The sequence below is a fragment of the Pseudorasbora parva genome, chromosome 16 (assembly GCF_024679245.1).
Source record: "Pseudorasbora parva isolate DD20220531a chromosome 16, ASM2467924v1, whole genome shotgun sequence".
NCBI lineage: Eukaryota > Metazoa > Chordata > Actinopteri > Cypriniformes > Gobionidae > Pseudorasbora > Pseudorasbora parva.
In genome coordinates, this window is record NC_090187.1 from 5,144,274 (window position 1) to 5,168,021 (window position 23,748).

The 23,748-nt window shown below is 40.7% G+C and overlaps 1 protein-coding gene across 4 annotated transcripts in view; it reads left to right on the top strand.

Annotated features, from left to right (window-relative positions):
- The window catches only part of sphkap (SPHK1 interactor, AKAP domain containing), a 106,597-nt gene that overhangs the window by 43,652 nt on the left and 39,197 nt on the right, over window positions 1–23,748 (top strand). For all 4 annotated transcript variants that reach the window (XM_067420248.1, XM_067420246.1, XM_067420249.1 and 1 more), the window contains exon 3: window positions 1,286–1,396. In XM_067420248.1, the coding sequence (XP_067276349.1) occupies window positions 1,286–1,396 (111 nt within the window). The remainder of the gene's footprint in view (window positions 1–1,285; window positions 1,397–23,748) is intronic.

Genomic DNA, 23,748 nt, shown 5'->3' on the forward strand with positions numbered 1-23,748 from the left:
TGCTTTTTAAAAAAATGCAAATTTCAGAGAGGCTAGCAATAGCCAGCTAGCTTTGAAAGCATTAGTTCCCAACCAAATTCTGACAAATTAATTAAACAGTTTAATAAACACGCACTCATAGGAACGTGCACAAAGTTACCGCCAAGCTCAGTGTTTTGACTGAATAATATTTATTTCTCACAAAACCTTATAGTATGCCTCCTGAACACTTTCCATATATGGCACGCTTCTCTGTATCATTGCGTGAAACTTTTGTATCCTTTTTATAAAATTTTAGCCTGGGCGCCATTCACTGCCATTATGCGAGAGAGTGCGTGCAGGGCGATTTTAAAATTTCTGCTTTTGAGGGCTGAAAAAGATAGAAGGACTTTACAGGACTTTAAGGTCATTCGAACTGCAGGGTGAGTTAAAGATGGCTTTATTTCCATTTCAGGGTGAACTATCCCTTTAATGAAGTGATTCTTAATTTATCCTGGATCATGCAGCTCTAAAACTTAAACCAGAGGCCCCCAAACTCGGTCCTGGAGGGCCGCTGTCCTGCAGAGTTTAGCTCCAACCTCAATCAAACACACCTGAAACAACTAATCAATGCCTTTATAGGACCTAGTAAGACATTGATAAGCTGGTTCAGGACCAAGTCTGGGGCCCCTGACCTAAACATTTACATGCACAAGACATGCCGAACATTTCTACACTCTTAGAAGAAAAGGTTTGATCGGTGCTACGTATGTGGAACCCTTAAAGGGTTATATATAGAAGTATAGTTGAGTATATTCCAAAGAACCTTTTATGCTAAAAGGGTTCTATAATGACAAGAAAGAACCCTTTTGGCACTTAAAAAGGGTTCTATATAGAACACTGCAAAAAAAAAAAATGCATTTCTTATCAAAGAAAAAAATGCATTTCTTATCTAAGCAAAAACTCTCTAAAATGTGAGTTATTTTCCCCCAAAATAAGACAATTCTTTTTTCTTGTCTAGTAAATGTTTAGATGTGTGGACTAGAAACAAGACAAAAATACTAAGTAAGAAAAAGCATTTTTTGCAGTGAACCTTTTAAGATTGTAGGATGTCTGAAATCAAAAACAATGATACGCTTGCTGACACAATGTGTGCAAGTTAATCATGAAATCAGTGATGCAGTCCAATCACACGTGAACTTCACAAAATGTGTATGCATAAAAAGGTGTAAAACGTAAAAATGGATGTAAACCCTGGCTGTAAATTCACAATTTAAGGTTTTTTAGTGTTGTGCCTCAGTCTGATAAAAGTTTGTGTTTGTGTCAGGTTTTGTGCAGTAACAGTGTCCTGGATTCGTCTGAGTACTGGCTGAAGAACGATAAGGCGCTCTGCAGAATTGGATTCCTGGAGGATCAGCATGAAGGCGGCTGCCCGACAGTGAGTCTCTCTTACATATCACACGCTCTCAAGAGCTGAAACCGTAGACACCCATATATCAATACATGCGATTAACGTTGCGTGTGTGTGCGCACATGCGACCGCGTGGAAGTGCGGTGGCATTTATATTGTGCTCAGCCTCCCACTGATAAATGTGGTCTTGATTGGGATGATAATGCGGTTTGATGTTGGCTGTGGCTGAATAATATATGCAGTAATTCTCTGAACTGAGAGAATACATTTAGCTGCACATGGATGACAGCTGCACAAACTGCAGGAAGGGATAATTAGAGTCTAATGACAGATTTTATACCTCACTTTACTTTAATGACAAGTTTCTTATCTCGTGTAAATGACGGCTTAGCAACCATCTTACTATGCATAAAATGATGCCACGATCACACTAGCATCTCTGCTCTTTGGTGATGAAACGCTACCTGTCTGATTATCTGTGTAATTTTTTGCAAATTTTAAAGCAGGGTTGTTTAGTGATGTTGGTCTTTGCTATACCATTTTACTAGAATTCAACAATTAAACATTATGACTTGTGGAAGACTCCTTTAAAAAATGTATATTCAAAGCTGATGTTTTTTCAACACACATTTTGACAAAGCTACTAAACTACATCCACTCCTTGCTGATAAGCGTCAATATGAAGTCCAAGATCACTCTCATCGATACTTTAGATAAGAAGTATTCAAATGAAATAAACTCCAACTCCTGCGAGGACTTCAGATGACATAGCTTTGCATCAACCTGCACCAATGCTAAATTAAAGGGTTACTTCAGCGATTAGCATATGGCTTTGTATCAGTAGAAACCCTGGAGTATATTCAAATGATTGTGCTTTCCCCCCTCATGTCCCCCTGAGACAAGAGATTTATGCATTTTATTTCTGGAAAAATTCCTCCTATGATGCAAATTGACGATTTTTGCATCATAGGAGGAATGTTTGCCCAGAGGCTAAAGACTACAGCCAGCAGAGGGAGCCATTTCTGCATGTTTTGAACCCGGGCATGGGGGATGGGAGATCACACTCAGCTGGCAGCTACAGGCACTCATTTAAACGGAGCTATGGTGAGCAATGTAAGTTTTAACTTCTCAAATTAATTTCTATGAAAGTTAAGCTTGCAAAGGCATGAACTGAAACGCGCCAGAATGAACTTGCGTTGTGAATGTATGCCGCGAGTGTAGTCGCGATTACCTCAGCTCTCATCACTCGTGCAGTTAGTGCTCAGTGCTGTGATACTCGCGCGGTGACTCACTCCTAATATTGAATAGACACGTTCGGTAACTGTAGTGTCTTCTCTAACTCAGTCACAGTAATCAAGTTGGTGGCGTTGGCAATGGCCTCACAGGGCAGCGAAGCATTCTGGGAATTGTAGTCTTTCATCTCCATGGGACAAAAATATATTTTCTGTCTTTTCTCAGTCTAGAAGACACCAAATTTAAAAATAATTTCACATTTCTACTACATTGCTGACCCAGTTTAAATACAGATTCATCTTCCCAGCGCTGAAGTACCCCTTTAATATTTCTATAGACCCTAATCATTGTTAACAACATGTATTCTTTCCTTAAAGCTACACTGTGTGATATTTTCCCCCATCTAGTGGTGAAAAGGTATATGACCATCCAGTGAATAATAGTTTCTGTTCCTTTTCAATTTCGATTTCGTTTTAACTTCTACGGTGGCCGATTTAGTCATGGCTTCCAGTTCGACCTCTTCGGTGAGTGTTGCTTCAAGTGATGAGGTTACTTTTGAAAACTATTATAATTTGCAGTTATTAAATTTGCCAAATGATCTATGATCAAATTAATCTATGTAAAATGAATAATAGTTTTACGTTTTCGTTATTTTTTACCATTTCATTGCTAACATCAGCTATCAGGTTCCCATACGAATGCAAGCTAATCTTAGTAAAGTAACTTTTATCAGTGCTATCTTTATTCTGTATATTGTACGACATCACTAGCGTAAGGCAAACAAATTAAAATGCAATTAAAATATTAATCTCATGTTATCCGTCATAGAACACGGATTTATGTTACAAGGTAAACAATACTTTTTCATCATTGACGCGAGGAAAACTATCCTAGACGTCGTTCTAGTGTTATGCACAGCACACCATGATATAATTAGCCAAGCAACAATAAAACTTCCAATATACACAAATAGGCTGAATTAATATTACCTGTCGAGAAGAAAGCAGGCAACGTCGGCGTTCTTTTTAAAATCGTTGCTCCTCATGAGCTCTCTCCATCTTGGAAAGGCCACTCCAATATTTACTTTTGTCTTGTTGATTTGCCCGTTGCGTTGCCGTCTTAATTCTCTTTTCCGCTTCCTTGGCGACTCTGATACATATCCCGCAACTAGGTCCCCGACCCCGGTCGAATTCGGTAATCAATTCCGGGACGTGGTTGCTTTCACACAGAAGGTGACCCGGCAATGTTCAGGGAATATTGCGGTTCCGACGTGCAGTTAGAAAGGGGCTTAAGAGTGATCCTCCATCATCATATAGCAGCCTCAAGCAATCCTCCTCTTCACATTCGACACGGTGCCATCGAGTGTAAAAACGCGAAAAGCGAAGCTTGAATTTACGGGTATGTCCCTCTTTGGCAAATGTACTTTCAAGATGGAGGAGCAACATGGCGACCGCCATCCGAACCCTCACCCGTATGTATTTTCAATGGCATATTATAAACTTACGAGAATACTTTATTACTTGAAAGAAGTAAATATACATTAATGAGCACATATATTTTTGAAAGAACTAAGTGATTTTAGCTAAGAATAAACTAAAAAAGTTACACAGTGTAGCTTTAAATGAGCCCATTGTTTCTGCTAACAACTGAAAGCTTAAAATCTTCAGCAAATTCTTGTCAAGACATCTTAAGTTATTTAACTACTAACCTAATTCTTTCATCATGTTTGATTTTCAAAGCCAACTTTTATGACATTAATCTTAAAACTAAACATATCACCCTGTTAGGTAAATATATTCAATCTCAAAGTTTCAATGTAGAGATGCTCATATTGACCATTTAACCATTAACCGATAGTAAGAATTTTGACCGATTAACACTAGCAGTTAAACAGTTTAAATTTTTTATTTATTTATTTTTACTCACGGGGCGCATCGACACATGCAATGAACCACATGTGCCGACACAGACATATTTCGCAAAAGGAAGCATTGGGAAAGAAGCATACTGTGTGGGACCATTTCGACAGAAAGGGAGACGAAGTTACGTGCAAAATAAGCTATGCGGTATTACAATACAGCAGTAGTACAAGCTCCTGACTGGCGGAGGAAAGCTAAATAAAGTTGCTTCCCGAGGCTGGCCGCTCTAGCGAGGCGTCTCTGTCATCCCCGGTCATCAGTGCCATCTGAAGCCTTGTTTAATGCTTTTCGTAGTGTGGTTTTGTCCAACAGCTTATCAAAAATCTCGGCCCGAGTCCAACTGGAGCCTGTGTTTTTTTTTGTTCGTTTTTTGGCTTACATTGGCTTTTATTGTTGCAGCCATTATAATAGTTCAGTTTTGTTTTTAATGTCAAAGTCATTATATTTTGTTTCGTTTATTGATTAAGTTAATTTAGAAAAATGTTTATAGCAATTTTCTGTTTGGTAAATTAAAGTTTTAATTTTTTTAAGTGACGACCAAGCGACCAGCGGCCGACAGTGAATTAACCGAATATTCAATCAGTTTAGCCCCCTCAAATCAACTCTTGGCTCGTCTATAATAAAATCCATAGATATTACACATCAAGCATAACAATGTTAGTTAATTTAGCCTACTATAATATGATCTCCACCGTAAAAAGGCATTTTTTAAGAGCAAAGGCAGGCTGATGCTGCTCACAACGAGCTAAACAATCTAAACAAATAAAAATAAAAAAGAACATGCAGTTCGTCTTATCTACCTTACCCCTTTGCAAAATGAATAGCCTATAAATCCGATCTTCAATTCCCGCAGTATAGCCTATATTTAGAGAGCAACGAAAGCAAAAGATTCAAGATGCATTTTATTCAGCAGCTCATTTCAAATTCAAAGACAGCAATATGAAAAAGCGACCTAAGCACTGGTAAGATCATTTATGCATTTTTATTGAAGATCTTTGTGTTTTTGAGAATCTAAGACCTATTTTAAGTTTAATTTACGGCCATTGCGTTGCTTTACTCATTTGCGGCGATGCGTGTTGCAGTAGCACCGTCATAGCTTATCTGACTATAACACAACACGCTCTCTCACACGTTAATTTTTTAACCATTTGCCAGGAGTAAAAATTACACGTGGTTTAAACAACCAGATACATTTACACTTGTTCGGTTTTGTCTGAAATGCTTTCAGACCACCTTCTGAATTGGTTCGTTTGAGTAATCGGAATTAAATGCGTCTCGAAATAATCTTGTAAGGCATTTAGGCCTACTCCTGGTCATTTCGCAATCAGATAGATACCTGGTCAGAGAAAACGCTTGAAGGAACCAGTTGTAAAAATGCCATAACTCTAGCAGCTGAAGAAACGCGCGCTCCTGCTGGACTCTATGTGCGAGTCATGTCTTGACAGTCACGTAAGCTATTATGGTTTCATGTTGTTTCCACCAGCGCATCACATTGTTTCTTTTAATTAATAAAATAAATATAAAACAAAGGAGAAGCCTAAAAAAGTTTTTAGGTATGATGCCAGGCCCTATTTCAGTTAGATCCATATACAATTATGAACTCTGACATCTAACAGTGACAACAGAAGCCAGTAAAATAGTTTTAATAATAGTCACCACATAATTATTTCAAGCTCCAATGCATGCTGGGAACTTGAAAACATTCTTCATTGTAAAATTGTGTATTCGGATGACTGAATTTGGGACATTTGGACAGGTTTTGAACATACTTCAAATATCTAAGTAAGGTCAATAACACAACTTTTGTTAGGAACATGTTTAGTGCACTCTTGTTCAGTGCATACAAATGAATAACACTTAGGGAAACTACAGAAAACGGTTGATGCACCTTGAAATAAACTTTTTAATTGTGCAAAGTGGGTCTGATGGCCGCTGGTTCTGTGGCCAGGAAACAACAGCCCATAATTTGTGATGGCAGAAAATCACTTAACATGTTCCGTATCAGTGCACTGGGCTGGTCAGACTGTGTCTTCTCCGCCCCAGGCTCAGGTGCAGTCAGAACAGGTTTCATCAGGGCTGTGCTTTTACTGCGCTGATGTCACACATGATGTTCCTTTAACACAAAAGCTCCACACAGGGAATCAAAACCCACACACACCAGCTGGCGCTGAGATTCGAATGCCAGCGCTGAGTGCCAATGCTACGGTGAGAGAGAGAGAGAGAGAGAGAGAGAGAGAGAGAGAGAGAGAGAGAGAGAGAGAGAACATGAGAAAGCCACACTCTAAAAAGGAATTCAAGGAGACCAATTGCCCCATCTTAAATCCATGGTTGCAGTTCGAAAATTTTTAATTTGTTGATTTAAAGGACGTGTATGTAAGATTGTGTCCAAAAATGGTACTGAAGGTGTATCCCCCTCCCCTTCCCCCCTTACTTGAGGTTGCCAGATTGGCTGCAAGATCAGCATGAACGTTTGTAGCTGCAGCTGTGGTCACTAGAGCAGATCTGGCAACCCGGATGCAGAAACACAACTGATTTCATGATTGGTCGATAGGTGGAGGGCGGAGCTTCAGGCCAAAACACAACATGTCAACATCAGTTGAGGGCTGCAACAACAACTTTATAATGACAATATCCTGGCCGGACTACTGTTGTCAGTGATATAAGTATTTGAAATGAACATGATTTCTTAATGTCTAGTGACATATTAGGGCCATTTTATGATTAATTGTGAAAATACAATTTCTTGCATACAGTTCCTTTAATTAAAACCTTTTATGTTGTTAAAATTATTTTGATATGTTGAGTTCTGTTGACATAATAATGTTGATCATTACATGTGTGTAATTTAAACTAAAATGTCTACATTTATTTTATTTTTTTAATTGTGGTGACTTTGAAATTGTCTTTAAAGGGTTACTTCAGTGATTTAGCTTTGTATTTAAACTGGGTCATTAATGTAGTAGAAATGTGAAATTATTTTTGAATTCGTTGTCTTCTAGACTGAGAAAAGACAGAAAATGTATTTTTGTCTCATGGGGATGAAAGACAACAACTCCCAGAATGCACTTGCTTCGCTGCTCTACGAGGCCACTCCCAAAGCCATCGCTACTGGATTACTGGGTCACTTACTTCACTTTCCCACCGCGTTCATTTCATAAAATCAGTTCATTTAGAGAACAGACACTACAATTAACAACTGAACGTGTCTGTTCAATATAGTGTGAGTGAGCCGATTGAGTGTCACAACACAAACTCAGCAGAAGTCAGAGTACATTCATCACTAGAGCTGAGGTAAGCGCGACCACGGCATACATTCACAGTGTGTGTTCAGTCTGGAGCGTTTTCAGTTCATGCCTTTGGAAGCTTAACTTTCATAGGAATTAATTTGATCATTTTCTTTCGCTGCTCCGCTTATATGAATGCACAGCCGAGCGCTGAGAGTGCGATCCCACGGGTTGAAAACATGTGGAAATAGCTCCCTCTACTGGCTCTAGTCTATAGCCTCTGGCCAAAAAAATACTCTGATGATGCAAAATGAATATATTTGTGTCATCCAAGGGGGTAATCTAGCACTCGGAAAGCGTTCCACCCATAGCGGCGGCCATTGCTAACCAAGCCATCACCTGCTTTTAGCATCCCATTGACTCCCATTCATTTTTGCGTCACTTTGACAGTGAATAACTTTACATCTGAGGCGTTTAAAGACTCCATTTGTCCATTGTTTATTTATAAAGAAACACGACAATGCATAAAATGCTCCATTACCTTGTATCTTACACTCTCAGGGACAGTAATCTCCCAGGTTTCATTAAAATATCTTCATTTGTTTCGAAGATGAACTTGTTTGGGTGAGTAATCTTCTGGGTTTTGACATGAGGGTGAGTAGTTGAACTAACCTATTATTATTGCTTTAACTTAATTATAATTATTAATTGAATTGTTGAAGAGGTCTGAAAATAAATTGATACTCAAATTGAATTGGGAACTTATAAATCCAGTCTAAAGTAATATAGTCATACTGGCTACAGCTCTGCAGAGCTACGGCCCACTGTGTCATATATCCACACAGATGCTTTCACTGCTATTATCAGTAATCAGCCATACATCCTCCCATCAGGCATGCTGTAATGACTCCATTTTGTTGGTGAAAATGCAGAGCAATGGAGTTCATGAAAATCGCTTGGTTGCATGTATGAAAAATATATTTTGTCTGGTCCTTTAAATATAAAAAACAAAGGTTCATCTGATCTTGTTTTGGAAAGGCTGGTTTAAAATAATAACAGAAGTTTTGTTGAAACTTGTCAGTTTACATTTTTGCACTGCATAGTTTGGAAATGTATCCATCAGTCACAAATTAATAGCAATTCTACAACACTAAAGAAGATACAGATTCAGCTTTATACCTAATGTTTCTATATGATGTTTTATTAACAAGGTCCAAGGCTACCCAATCAGTATGATTGGAGGACTATATATAGCCCGTCTACCATAGGAATATGATGCCTATCACACAGCATACATATATAAAAGCTCCTTTAGTATTATCAGCAGCTATCGCGTTTCTCCGGAGCCAATTACCCTCCTCCATCCCCTGCTCCTCCTCTCGTCAGTCAGGATTTGATATTCTGATTCACCCATAATCAGACTAAATTCCCGAATTAGGTTGTACATTTTAATATTAACATTAATGCTGTCTGCGATACATCATTGCTTCTGTTCTGGGCTGCATTTCCTGAAACGTTCTTAACTCTACGTCCTTCTTAAGTTATACCTTAAGGTATCCCTTAACGTTAATATGTTTTTCCCGAAACGAACTTAGTTAAGAATACCTTCTTTAAGTCATACTTTCGTAAGGTTGGTCTGGACCACTCTTAGCTATACCTTATCACTATTAACAGTCCATTCCACCAGTGGCCAAAAAGAAAGTCATACTTTCGTAAGGTTGGTCTGGACCACTCTTAGCTATACCTTATCACTATTAACAGTCCATTCCACCAGTGGCCACCACTGTGAAAAAAGCTTCTTTATATGTCAGTCTATACGAATATAATTCTGAAGTTGCAATATACACCCAGTGTTCAATTAGGCTAATTGAATTGTTTTTGTTTTGTTTTTTTGTTTGTTTTTTTGTTTTTTTATTTATTTTTAATTTTTTATGCAGGGATTAAAATTGTCATTAAAATTTCATTACAAACACTAACGGTTGTTAGCTTTTTAACGATATTATATAAAGGTACATCAGCTGGCAAACCATTAGACAGGAAAGGCTTAGGAGTCTATTTAAAGGGACTGATTGTGGAGGGAAGTTTAGTCAAACTTTGGCAGCGATCGCAGCGAATATAATTGTGCTAAATCAAAGACGGCGCCATCCGCGGAGCCATTTAATGTATGTGCACTATTTCATACATGAACACTTTAGTCCCCTGGCTACCATGTCAGAAGCTGCTATTAAAAGAAATTTTGCCTACCACAAAAGCAAATTCAGCAGTTTTTAGATCTTGTTGGACCAACTTTGTCGAGACACAGCTATCCCCTCAGCCCTAAAATCAGCTGCTGGCGGCTCTTTTCTTTCTTTCTTTTTTCTCCGCCATATAGTAGCAGCTGATTATATGTTTTGCGTGTTGCGTTTTATTGACTAGGCCATCTAATAATATAAATGAGTCATTTACACAATAATGTGAAGCAGCTGCTGCATGGGCAATCATCCCTGTTTGTGGAGTAAATCAAGACACTCTATGGAAAATATATTGTAATAATTTAAATGACGCGTGATGCTCATGATGCGGTTGAGCAGGAGATTGCTGGTTCGTGCACTCATTTCAGAATTATGTCAAATTTAGGTGCAATTTTGTATGATAAATGAAAGTTCAACTATTTCTGAAGTGCTTCTTTTATAAAGAACATACTTTTTTCACATAACGCAGTGAAACAGCCCCTGCATAGAGGATATAATCGATTCTTGAGCCATCGATATAAGCCAATTCAGCACCGCCACCACGGACAGCACCCGCTAACGTCGCACTTAAGAAGGTATACCTTAAGCGACCTCCTAAGGTATAGTTCGGGGAACACACCTAGAAATGGTATACCTTCAGTTAAGTTATACCTTTAGAGTCTTCGTAGCGCGCTAAGAGACAACGTTATAGGGAAATGCAGCCCTGTTTAGCCTAGAGGGGTTCATCACGGCTCTTCCTGCTTTTATCCACACTAGGATGCGCAGGAAGTTCTTGCCCAGAACAGAACCATACTGCCAATCTAAACTGTATGCTAATTGTCTATCACTTTGACAATATAGATTCTGACAGAACTCTGGGTTAGGGCCATATTCAGATCTCTGCCGCCCTCCCCCGGACACATACACAAATACACAGTGTTGGGTAGTAGCGAGCTACAAGTAGCGACTCTACTAGCTTAACTACATTTTTCAGTAGCTTGTCAGTAGCTCAGTTACTTTTAAAACAATGTAGCTTTTCCAGTAGCTAACTACATTATACAGCAAGTAGCAGAGTAGCGCGACCAAAAGCTATGCGTTTTTGGGTTCTGAATCTGACGACCGACGAGAACGAGCCTGTAAGGAGCAGAGCTGAGCAGTGTGACGGACGCTCAATAATCCGCTCTATATGCAGACGCGCTTCACTCCTGAGCTGCTCAGCGGTAAAACATTGTAAATAAACCAAAACTCAGCAGGCTGCTTTCCTCACAGACATGAGATATATCGTGTAGGCTATAGAAAACTTTAAATGTACACTTTTAAACGAAACCATTCGAAATGAAAATAAATATGCAAGCAAAGCGCCTGCACCGTTCACGAGCACCTCATGATATTCACAGCGGTTCTGTTTATGCTGCGCTCCATCACTGCATGGGCTGTCAGTTTAACCTGTATTTTAGACTAATACCGCTTTGCGTGTACCGTACAGCACTTTCACGCTTGTCCCGCACTTCGCATATTGAGAAAATTTCCCACATTTCCATCAGTCTGTTAGTTTTTAATTATCATATTAATAAATGCATCTGTTCAGAAAACTAGGCCTACTGGATAATTTGGTAAATTGGTTATATTGTTAATATATCATATAAATGAATATATAACACTGTCAATTAACTAATTTCATGTTGATTTATATTTTATTTGTTCATTATTTATTTTGGGGGGATTTAGATGGACTTGGTCAGAACTCTTTCAAAAATAGTTCATCTATACTACATGATGCCTGCTGCCTTTGGGCTCAGTGAAGTTACATTTAAATTACATGTAAAATAAAGACATGTTACTTTGTGATGTAATGGTGTTTTCTGGTAGGGAATAAAGAACAAAATATTTTTATCAGCTGAAAGGCAGAATACAGTTTCAGGTTATGTTTTAGTGTTGGTTCTGACAGTTTTTGCCTTTGAAGTGACTGGGGGAAAAGTGTCCCAATCAACCTGAATACACATTATACTCTTTGAAATCAATTACATTGCATTATATTGCTTGAAACCCCAAATAGAAAAATAAAAAAAAAAGTTGTTTCAATGTAGCTAGCTACTTTTTGATCGTAACTTGTAGTCTAGCTAACTACTTTTTCAAAATGGTAGCTTGAATGTAACTTAACTACTTTAACTAACAAGTAGCTTGTAGCTTGTAAAGTTTCAGAGTAGCTTCCCCAACACTGCAAATACAGCCACTTTCCTGTAGCTCAACCAGTAGAGCGTGGCGCTAACAACGCCAAGGTCTTGGGTTCGATTCCCAGGGAAAGCAAGAACTGACAATAATGTAAAATGTGTACTTTGAATGCTTGTAAGTCGCTTTGGATAAAAGCGTCTGCCAAATGCATAAATGTAAATGTTAATGTAAATACACATGCTCTATTTATTTGTAAGTTTGAACTTGTGAAGCTGTTGCAGTGAAACACTTAATCAGTGGGTTTATATGTTTAACTAAAAGCTGATCATAAATGCAAGAAAGCTGCAAGGCATTAAAGGATTTGTTCACTTTAAAATGTCCTGATAATTTACTCACCCCCATGTCATCCAAGATGTCTTCTGTCTTCAGTCGAAAAGAAAATTGAGGAAAATATTTCAGGATTTTTCTCCACACAATGGTCTTAAATGGTAACAAATGGGATTAAGGTTCAAATCAATGCAGTTTCAAAGGCTTCAGAGGCTCTTCATGAACCCAGCTGAGGAATAGTGTCTTATGTAGTGAGACCATCTGTCATTTTCAAGAGAAAAATATTATTTATGTATAATATAATTTTTGACGTTGTGTGACGTCATTATGGCGTTGGCGCGAGCACAAAAAACCTGATATTCTTTTGAAAATATTGTCCATCCATCATCCATCCATCATCTTCCGCTTATCCGGGGCCGGGTCGCGGGGGCAACAGTCTAAGCAGAGACGCCCAGACTTCCTTCTCTCTGGCCACTTCCTCCAGCTCCTCCGGGGGCACCCCGAGGCGTTCCCAGGCCAGCCTGGAGACATAATCCCTCCAGCGTGTCCTGGGTCTTCCCCGGGGCCTCCTCCCGGTGGGATGTGCCCGGAACACCTCCCTGGGAAGGCGTCCAGGGGGCATCCGAAATAGATGCCCGAGCCACCTCAGCTGGCTCCTCTCGATGTGAAGGAGCAACGGCTCTACTCTGAGCTCCTCCCGAGTGACCGAGCTTCTCACCCTATCTCTAAGGGAGCGCCCAGCCACCCTGCGGAGAAAGCTCATTTCAGCCGCCTGTATCCGGGATCTTGTCCTTTCGGTCATGACCCACAGCTCATGACCATAGGTGAGAGTAGGAACGTAGATTGACCGGTAAATCGAGAGCTTTGCCTTACGGCTCAGCTCCTTCTTCACCACAACAGACCGGTACATCGCCCGCATTACTGCAGATGATGCACCGATCCGTCTGTCAATCTCCCGTTCCATCCTTCCCTCACTCGTGAACAAGACCCCAAGATACTAAACTCCTCCACTTGAGGCAAGAACTCTCCACCAACCTGAAGTGAGCAAGCTACCCTTTTCCGACTGAGAACCATGGCCTCGGACTTGGAGGTGCTGATTCTCATCCCCGCCGTTTCACACTCGGCTGCAAACCGTCCCAATGCATGTTGAAGGTCCCGGTCTGAGGTTGCCAACACGACAACATCATCTGCAAAGAGCAGCGATGAAATCGCGTGGTCCCCAAACCGGACACTCTCCGGCCCTTGGCTGCGTCTAGAAATTCTGTCCATAAAAATTATGAACAGAACCGGTGACAAAGGGCAGCCCTGCCGGAGACCAACATGCACCGGGAACAAATTTGACCTACTGCCGGCAATGCGAACCAAGCTCCTGCTCTGGTTGTAAAGGGACCGTACTGCCCTAAGCAAGGGGCCCCGGACCCCATACTCCCAGAGCACCCCCCACAGGGTGCCACGGGGAACACAGTCGAATGCCTTCTCCAAATCCACAAAGCACATGTGGACCGGTTGGGCAAACTCCCATGAACCCTCCAGCACCCTGTGAAGGATATAGAGCTGGTCCAGCGTTCCACGACCGGGACGAAAACCACACTGCTCCTCCTGAATCCGAGGTTCCACTATCGGCCGAATTCTCCTCTCCAGTACCCTGGCATAGACTTTCCCAGGGAGGCTGAGGAGTGTGATCCCCCTGTAGTTGGAACACACTCTCCGGTCCCCCTTCTTGAAAAGAGGGACCACCACCCCGGTCTGCCAGTCCATAGGCACTGTCCCCAATCGCCACGCGATGCTGCAGAGGCGCGTCAGCCAAGACAGCCCCACAACATCCAGAGACTTAAGGTACTCAGGGCGAATCTCATCCACCCCCGGCGCCTTGCCACCGAGGAGCTTATTAACTACCTCGATGACTTCAGCCCGGGTGATGGACGAGTCCCCCTCCGAGCCCTCAGCCTCTGCTTCCTCAAAGGAAGACGTGTCGGTGGGATTGAGGAGATCCTCGAAGTATTCCTTCCACCGTTCAACAATATCCCCAGTTGAGGTCAGCAGCTGCCCATCTCCACTGTAGACAGTGTTGGTAGGGCACTGCTTCCCCCTCCTGAGGCGTCGAACGGTTTGCCAGAATCTCTTCGAGGCCAACCGATAGTCTTTCTCCATGGCCTCACCGAACTCCTCCCAGGCCCGAGTTTTTGCCTCCACAACCGCCCGGGCTGCCGTCCGCTTGGCCTGCCGGTACCTGTCCGCTGCCTCAGGAGCCCCACAAGCCAGCCAGGCCTGATAGGACTCCTTCTTCAGCTTGACGGCATTCCTTACTTCCGGTGTCCACCACCGGGTTCGGGGATTATCGCCTCGACAGGCACCGGAGACCTTACGGCCACAGCTCCGAGCGGCCGCGTCGACAATGGAGGTGGAGAACATGGTCCACTCGGACTCAATATCTCCAGACTCCCTCGGGATCTGGTCGAAGCTCTGCCGGAGGTGGGAGTTGAAGATCTCTCTGACAGGGGGTTCAGCCAAACGTTCCCAACAGACCCTCACAGTACGTTTGGGTCTGCCGAGTCTGTCCAGCTTCCTCCCCCGCCATCGGATCCAACTCACCACCAGGTAGTGATCGGTTGACAGCTCCGCCCCTCTCTTCACCCGAGTGTCCAAGACATACGGCCGGAGGTCAGATGAGACGACCACAAAGTCGATCATCGACCTTCGGCCTAGGGTGTCCTGGTGCCAAGTGCACTGATGGACACCCTTATGCTTGAACATGGTGTTCGTTATGGACAAGCCATGGTTAGCACAGAAGTCCAATAACAGAACACCGCTCGGGTTCAGATCAGGGGGGCCGTTCCTCCCAATCACGCCCCTCCAGGTGTCTCTGTCACTGCCCACATGGGCGTTGAAGTTCCCCAGTAGGACGATGGAGTCTCCAGTCGGAGCACTTTCTAGCACCCCTCCCAGAGACCCCAAGAGGGCCGGGTACTCTGCACTGCCATTCGGCCCGTAGGCACAAATGACAGTGAGTAACCTATCCCCGACTCGAAGGCGCAGGGAAGCAACCCTCTCGCTCACCGGGGTGAACTCCAACACATGGCGACTGAGCTGGGGGGCTATAAGCAAACCCACTCCAGCCCGCCGCCTCTCACCATGGGCAACTCCAGAGTGGTAGAGAGTCCAGCCTCTCTCGAGAAGTGTGGTTCCAGAGCCTAAGCTGTGCGTGGAGGTGAGCCCGACTATTTCTAGTCGGTATCTCTCGACCTCCCGCACAAGCTCAGGCTCCTTCCCCGCCAACGAGGTGACATTCCACGTCCCTAGAGCCAGTTTCCGTGTCCAGAGATCGGGTCGTCGGGGGCCTCGCCTTCGACTGTCGCCCGATCCACTATGCACCGGCCCCTTATGATCCCTCCTGCAGGTGGTGAGCCCACAGGAGGGCGGCCCCACGTCGCTCTTTCGGGCTAAGCCCGGCCGGGCCCCATGGGGGAAGGCCCGGCCACCAGGCGCTCGCATACGAGCCCCAACCCCGGGCCTGGCTCCAGGGTGGGGCCCCGGCTGCGCCATGCCGGGCGACGTCTCGGCCCTTGTTTTTAATTTTTTCATAATGGGCTTGTGAACTGCTCTTAGTCTGGCCCGTCACCAAGGACCTGTTTGCCTTGGGAGACCCTACCAGGGGCATAAAGCCCCGGACAACATAGCTCCTAGGATCATTCAGGTACTCAAACCCCTCCACCACGATAAGGTGACAGTTCAAGGAGGGGTTGAAAATATTGTATTAGCTTGAAATACAGGCAAGACATATTTTTGTAAATGTGTTCCTAAAAATATGCATATATTTTTACGTTCGCACGTGACTGTTTTAAACCCGTGTTAGACCCGTGTTTCCCCCTTGTCCAACCCGACCCAGCACCCGTATCCGACAGAGTTGGATGTTTTTCACCCGGTTTCAGCAAAATTCGCGGGTCGAGCCATCGGGTGCCCGGACCCGTGCAGGACTCTGCCGTCTACTACCCACCTGACCTAATGCGTAAACACTATGGGAAGTGTTCTAGCCAGACCTGATGGGATTTAAACATTGTTGGCTAAATGCCCAAGTTTGGTTTAAAGATGAAAAATGTACCAACCAAGCACAATGTTCTCTTACAATTTCTGATTTCTAACACACACTCACAGCGTCTGCCGTGATCTTGTGTCTCTCAGAGCAGAAACGAAAGCTGATGCTTTCCGTATGTTTTTCAGTAATCTCAAGTCGTGCCATAGATTTACCAGGCCATATTTACCAATCAAGCCATAGATTTACCCACCCATAGACCCTCCCCTCAAAGAAATCAGGACAGAAGTGGTCGAAAGTGGACAAAAAAGACGGATTAAAAGACCAGGAGTAAGCGGGAATGTGTCTCCCTCATCTACTTGTGATCCAATCGACCAAAATCTTAATACCAGGTGTAAACAGGGCCCTTGTTTCTTCTCTTCTTGTGATTTTTTTTTTTTTTGTCTCTCTTCTAGTTTCTTTTCATCTCATCTTGTCTTGTCTCTTCTTGTCTCCTTGCCTCGTCTCTTGTGTCTTTTCTTTCTGATCCTTTCTCCTCTTCTCGCCTCTTCATATACTGTAGGTCAGTTCTATCTCATCTCTGCCGCCCTATTTTACCGTAACCAATACGGTAACCATGAAATCCATATTCACCCTTTTCTTAAGATCAGCCATATGACAGGACTTAAGCTGAAATTACCCATATCATTACGCCAGTCAGTCAAAGATGACCCAGATACAGAGAGGAACAGACAAGCTGAGCTCTTCTTGTGTTAGAGGTAAATTAAAGGCCTTAAAGGGTTAGTTCACCCAAAAATAAAATGTATGTCATTAATGACTCACCCTAATGTCGTTCCTCACCCGTAAGACCTCCGTTCATCTTCAGAACACAGTTTAAGATATTTTATATTTAGTCCTAGAGTGTAAAGTGTATGCACACTATACTGTCAATGTCTAGAGAGGGAATAAAAACATCATCAGAGTAGTCCATATGAGACATTAGTTAGTTGATTAGAATCTCTTGAAGCATCGAAAATACATTTTGGTCCAAAAATAACAAAAACTACGACTTTATTCAGCATTGTTTTCTCTTCCGCGTTTGTTTTCAATCATCAAATACAGATTCAAACGGTTATGAATCAGCGTATTGATTCATATAAGTCATCAAACATCTCTTTGTTTGGAGTCATCAAACATCTTGATGTGGGTCTGACTTGTCAGGCTACTTAAACTGTGTTCTGAAGATGAACGGAGGTCTTACGGGTGTGGAACGGCATTAGGGTGAGGAGTTAATGACATACATTTCATTTTTGGGTGAACTAATCCTTTAAATCATTTTTGTTTTCCCCTGAGGTCCAATTATAATGTCAATCAAGAATATTTTATTCATCACTAATATTTTATATATTACTAAAACATTCATATTTCAGGTTATGACCATTTCCATCTTCTCTCCTGTCCATATATAATTAACCAGGTTGTTACTCTCTGCAAGTAGATGCTGTGACAACACCAGATCCATAAAGCATCTTTCTCCCTTGATGACCATTCAAAATTAGATGTGTTTTCTGTGAAGGCTTTGGGAGTAAGCATGTTCTTGTACTGAACAATCTGTGCTGAAATGTAATGAGATGTCAGTGTGTTCATTTATCGCTCATGCACCGGGTCAAATTGACCGTAACTGGATTATATATACGATTCCCCCAAAATCACACTATGGAAAAAAGCATACAAGGTACAACTAATTAACTTTTAATATCAATACTTTCCACAAATTACAAAGAATACCTTTCTGAATTAATGATTTTTAAAAATGTTTTTAAACACTATTTTTAAGAATACCCCTTCCCCACACCCGTGGGGCATTTGTGATTATACATTTAGAACTAGCTTAGTCTAAACCTAAAGTAGTTTTGACAAACTATATATCATTTGAAAGCTTTCAGACTCTAGTTTGCATATTTAGTGATTATTTTCATAAGAAATGAGAATGCAATAGACTCTTCATTTGTGATGCAGGTATAAACTATGACACACACACACTGGGCTGCGTTTCCCAAAACCATCGTAAGCCTAAGTTGATCGTAAAAACCATCGTACGAGTGATCTTAATATTAAGGTCTGTTTCCCAAAAGCATCGTAACTTAAGTAGCACTTGAAAATGATGGTAGATCTACGAGTGCTCTGGAGTAATCGTAAAGCTCTGAGTGTATCGTAAGAAGAGAGACTTATGAGGTCACCTACAGGACAACCGGCAGATTACACCTTTAACTTTATTCAAGTGCATTGTGATAATACTATACGTTTTTTGTTGTTGTTGTTGTGGTTTTATGAGGGCAGGTAACAAACAAAAAAAAATACACATCTGAATTAAATGACAGAAAAAATGACAAAAAAAAGAATAAAATAAGTAATGTAGAAAATATACTTCAAAAACTGGGAAAAATAGAGATGACTTGCTGACGTGCACAAAAACCAGCCATGTATTTGACATTCCTCTGCAGTGCCCTCTTCCTTTTTGTCAGGCTTACAAAATCCTGCCATTTCTTGCACTCTTTACCCGATCTTTTTTAACTAATAATTTAACTTTTAACTTTTAATTTGGTAGCAATGTCCTCCCAGATGTTTTGTTTCTCTTTGTTTGTACGATGCCCTTTAAATCAGTTGAAAATAATATATTTTCCTGCTTCACCTCCTCTAGAAGGATATTGATTTCGTCTTTTTCTTTTTTTTCTTTTTTTTCTTTTTTTTGTTCAGCCATTTTGTCATTGCCTCAGCCTGTAGGTAGTTGCTTATTTGCTTATAACATATAAAAGTTGCTTATAATTATTAGGTGAACTGTTCAGAGGAATCGATTCCATATAAGGTTATATTTCAGCACTTCGCAAATGGACAGCGACTCTTAAGTAGCACTTAGAGTGCGTTCTTGTTAAGTACATTTTTGGGAAACGCACGTGGAATTGCTGCGAGTGATCGTAACTTCGCTCGTAGAACACACTCTTTACAGCTAAGATACATCATTATTGGGAAATGGTTCAGATCACTCAAACATATATCAAAGAGTTCATTACTCTAATTAATTCCTCAATATATTACAGGAATATATAATATATTGTATAATACCTTCAATATATTATTCCATGTTTTTACAATATATTATAATATATTTCAAAATAATATATTCGTAAATATATTTTCCTTTCATAAGGGTTACCTTCACAAGGGTTGTTAAAAACCAACATAAAATATAATCAAAAGGTCTGTACTGCCTTAGAACATACATGTAGGTACATTTTGTAATTTTGTGTGTATATGTCAAGACACAACAGCATTTTAAAACACTGCATGCATGTTCATGACCGTGAATAAGAAAAAGTCATAAAATGCCAAGAACCAGCATTTGTCAACTCAAAAATCAAAACAGATAAAATGGACCCGCTACATAACACAATGGTTATTTGATGTCAGAAAGTTTGCTATGAGCTGTTTTTCTAGTTAAGTTTTAACAAAAGGTCTGGGGAGAAAGTGTCTGGAAATGTACAGTGATATATGATGCTTTTAATGCTTATGTTAACCCTTTAAGACACACATCAGAACTGGACTTGTCAGTTCATTAGCACTTTTTTTGTTGCTGTCTGAAATATGTGTCGCCATAACACTTTGTAGCTAAATATTCCTCCAAACATGTAATTTTCACCAAACATACAGTGATTACTGCCTTGCATTTTGATATATGCATAGTGTTTACTATACCTACACATTTACCTGTCAGTGTAGTGGTTATTGTCAAAACCATTGTGTTATCCTTATTAAATTGTAATGTTTTATAGGTGTGGGTCTCATGCTGAAATGTCCTTTAGCAAAACGTTTAAAAATGTGAGCAAAAAACGAACCTAGTTCAGTTGGTTTTAAAAGCTTCAACTGTAACACTGTGCAACTTTGGAGAGAAGCGACAGCAATCCCCTTCCTGCGCTCATTATTCTTTGCCCCAAGCAACAATCAGAATATGAAAAGATTCCTATACTTTAAACCTTAAAGTGAAATGAGATGTGAGAAAAAGAACAGTCAATGAGCTGAGCCTGGATGTCAACAAAATGCCATAGATTTTAAGACGCGGCTTTAAATGGTTAATGTTTGCAGGCAGATCTTACCTTCGGGAGGGGACAGCCTTACGTGGTCATAACCACGGGCACAGATGTGAATTTGTGAATTTGCTTCCTCACTGAGCGTCTAGTGAACCAAGGACGAGGCCTCAAGCGATGCTCCCACACACACACACACACACGTGAGTGTCAAAACCACAAGAACCTGAGCTCTCTGTGACGTAACGTTCTGTCAAGTGTACATCTGTGATAACGTCAAATGACAGGACACATCAAAGATTAACCATTCGATGGGAGCGCGTGTTCGCGTGTCCACATTTTCACTTCTTCCATGCCCCATTTAGAAGCTCAGCGGATGTGAAAGCACAGATCAGTGTGTGTGAACCCACTCAGTCGGAAATGATAAAGAGCATGTCTGCTCTGTTCCAGTAGTGCAATATGGCAACATCTCAAAACAGCCTCTTTCCACTCCCATGATCCCCAGCTTTGTTCTTTTGTCCATTCCTCTCCATCCTTTTCTATTATTTTCACCTCTCTCTCTCTCTCTCTCTCTCTCTCTCTCTCTCTCTCTCTCTCTCTCTCTCTCTCTCTCTCTCTCTCTCTCTCTCTCTCTCTCTCTCTCTCTCTCTCTCTCTCTGTGGTGTTGCGAGGTGGCGGCGTGTCCCAGCGGAGGTAATTTTTAGCCACGGTGGCGAGTGTCGGCCGTCTCCCCTCTGATGATAATGGGTGAAATGAGTTTGTCCTTGGCAAGGACGATGCACAGCCATCTTTATCCTTCCATCCATATCTCGATATTTCATTCCCACAAATTCCTCCCCCTCTCTTCTTTGGCCTCCCACCTCTTTCCAAAGCTTGCATTCCTCTCTCTTTCCCATCTGTCTTGCCGTCTCCCTCTCCAGTGAAGAGTGAAATGCTCTAAGTTGTGAATTGACCTCTCTAACCCAGCAATTTTAAGGACTCGTGCAGCGTGTGTGTATGTGAGACAGTGACAGATCATCTGAACTAGAGCTGTCATATCAAAATATCAGTGGTTGATATCAGTGATACCGAGTTCAGTACAGAGACAGCAATGACAAGCAATAGAAGAAATAACAACAATATAACCAAGATACAAATCAATTAAACAGTGCTTTAGTTTGATTGGTATGATTTAGGAATAGCAGAATGAAGCTACTCAAAGGTTTAACAACACTACATAAATTATTGTTTATTATTAGATAGAAAGATATAATTCTAAGATATATAATTATAGATGATAGTTTTAAAAAGTAGAATTCTCTAATGCTTAATTAATCAAAAATATGGTAAAAATATTCTTGCAAGACCTTTATTCCTGTGATCATATTAATCATTACGCTAGTCTTCAGTGTCACATGATCCTTCTGGAAACTATTTTAATATGCTGATTTGCTACTCATGAAACATTAATGATTATTATCAATGCTAAAAACACTAGTGGTGTATAATAATAAATAATACATAATAATAAATATAATGCTTCTTGAGCAGCAAAATCATCATGATATTATTATTTCTGAAGAAGCGTGTGACAGTGAGGACTGGAGTAATGATGCTGGAAATTCATCTTTGATCACAAATTATATTTTAAAATATATTGCAATAAAAAATTGCATTAATATTTCACCGTATTAGTTTACTATATTTTTTAAATTAAATAAATGCAGCATTGGTGAAGAGACTTTCAAAACTATATATTATTAAAACATTAATATTTATTATTATAGTTATTTTACTATCAATGTTGAAAATAGTTTGTCAACCATGTGAAAAAAACTGTATTTATTTGAAATGGAATTTTTGTGAGATTGCCAGTGTCTTTACTGTCACTTTTGATCTCTTTTTTTCCTATTGTTTCTTGGTTAATGTTAATGCACAATAGACAGACCATTGCAAATTATTTTTGTGTGTAAATGCATAAATTGCACATTGGAAGACAAGAAGTTGGAAAGGAAAAGTTTTTACCAAAATGTTGATGTCAGAGATGAATAATGATCATCCTTCCATGAGTATTTCCACAGTATACTATTTGGTGGCGGTTGTGGCCTAATATTGAGAGCGTTGGACTGGTAACCTGAAGGTTGTGGGTTTGATTATCAATACTGACAGGAAATGACTGAGGTTCCCTCGAGCAAGACACCCAACCCTCAATCGCTTCCCGGGCACTGCTGTGTCTGTGTGTGTGTGTGTCTGTGTGTGTTTGTGTGTGTGTGTTTGTGTGTGTGTGTGTGTGTGTGTGTGTGTGTGTGTGTGTGTGTGTGTGTGTGTGTGTGTGTGTGTGTGTGTCTGTGTGTGTCTGTGTGTGTCTGTGTGTGTGTGTGTGTGTGTGTGTGTGTGTGTGTGTGTGTGTGTGTGTTCAGTACTCATTGCTCCTAATGTGGGTGTACTTACTTGGATGGGTTAAATGCTTACTTTATCTCCAGTTTACTTTATCTCACTTATTTTATTCCACATCTCTTATTTCTTTACTTGATTTATTCATAATTCTACATATGTATATATATATAGCACCTTTATCCTATTCCTATTTTATAATTTATTGTGCTTTTTTTGTTAATTGTTATTTGCTGTCCATGGAGCGGACCTGTTTACATTTCACTGCCGGTTGTATAACTGTGTATGTGACAAATAAAACTCTTGAACTTGAACTTGAATGTAGAGGACAAATTCCGAGTATGAGTTACCATGCCCTGTAAAGAGAAATGTAATATAAATGGATACATTTTGAACCAATAGTAAGCAAGTAAACCTGTATATTTAGTTGATTAAGCTTACTGACCTACACGCTTCGCTGAACGTCTTTTCTGAATAATAAATGAAAAGTTGACATGCCACATGATGGCAGTGATCCAGACTATCCAGATGCACTGATTATAATCAAATCAATGTATATAATAATGAATTTGCTATGGTATTTGCATAATTTATCCAAATTTGTAGACACATTAATATGCATTGGTTTTGCGTTGGTATGTTAATTAACACACAATTTATATTGGGCTGGAAAATAAATTATTCTCACAGCAGGTAGACTGAGTTGGAACTCTCTAACAAATATTGTCTTTGCTTCCTCAGTGTCTTAATTATTAAAGTTCAGTCACAGCTTTCTGAATTTCAGAAGGCAAACAGAGCCAGTGATTTCATCAGTTCATTAGAATATTACA